We start from the raw sequence: 568 nt of genomic DNA on the forward strand, positions 1-568 counted from the left end.
AGCCCGCGCCGCTGCGTCGCCTCATCCTCCGCGAGGCACACACGGCGCAAGCCAAACCTGTCGTCGCGCTCCTCGCTCCTGAGGGAAGCGAGGGCGTTCTCTTCCTCCGCGGCAAGCGCCTCCACTGAGCGCTCCAGTGTTGCGCTGGCGTACTCCTCTCCGAGGGCGTCCACGGCCTCCGCCTCACCCTGCTGCAGCCCGCGCCGCTGCGTCGCCTCATCCTCCGCGAGGCACACACGGCGCAAGCCAAACCTGTCGTCGCGCTCCTCGCTCCTGAGGGAAGCGAGGGCGTTCTCTTCCTCCGCGGCAAGCGCCTCCACTGAGCGCTCCAGTGTTGCGCTGGCGTACTCCTCTCCGAGGGCGTCCACGGCCTCCGCCTCACCCTGCTGCAGCCCGCGCCGCTGCGTCGCCTCATCCTCCGCGAGGCACACACGGCGCAAGCCAAACCTGTCGTCGCGCTCCTCGCTCCTGAGGGAAGCGAGGGCGTTCTCTTCCTCCGCGGCAAGCGCCTCCACTGAGCGCTCCAGTGTTGCGCTGGCGTACTCCTCTCCGAGGGCGTCCACGGCCT

The 568-nt window shown here is 70.1% G+C and overlaps 1 protein-coding gene across 1 annotated transcript in view; it reads right to left on the minus strand.

Annotated features, from left to right (window-relative positions):
* Tco025E_04163 (uncharacterized protein) overlaps positions 1 to 568 on the minus strand; it is a gene marked incomplete at both ends in the record, with an annotated part of 2,760 nt that overhangs the window by 407 nt on the left and 1,785 nt on the right. The window contains one exon of the mRNA XM_029371075.1: positions 1 to 568. This exon is cut by the window's left edge and continues 407 nt beyond it; it is cut by the window's right edge and continues 1,785 nt beyond it. Coding sequence (XP_029228828.1) covers positions 1 to 568 — 568 coding nt within the window.

Source organism: Trypanosoma conorhini (genome assembly GCF_003719485.1).
Source record: "Trypanosoma conorhini strain 025E chromosome Unknown Tco_14.4_contig_00206, whole genome shotgun sequence".
In the NCBI taxonomy this organism is placed as follows: domain Eukaryota; phylum Euglenozoa; class Kinetoplastea; order Trypanosomatida; family Trypanosomatidae; genus Trypanosoma; species Trypanosoma conorhini.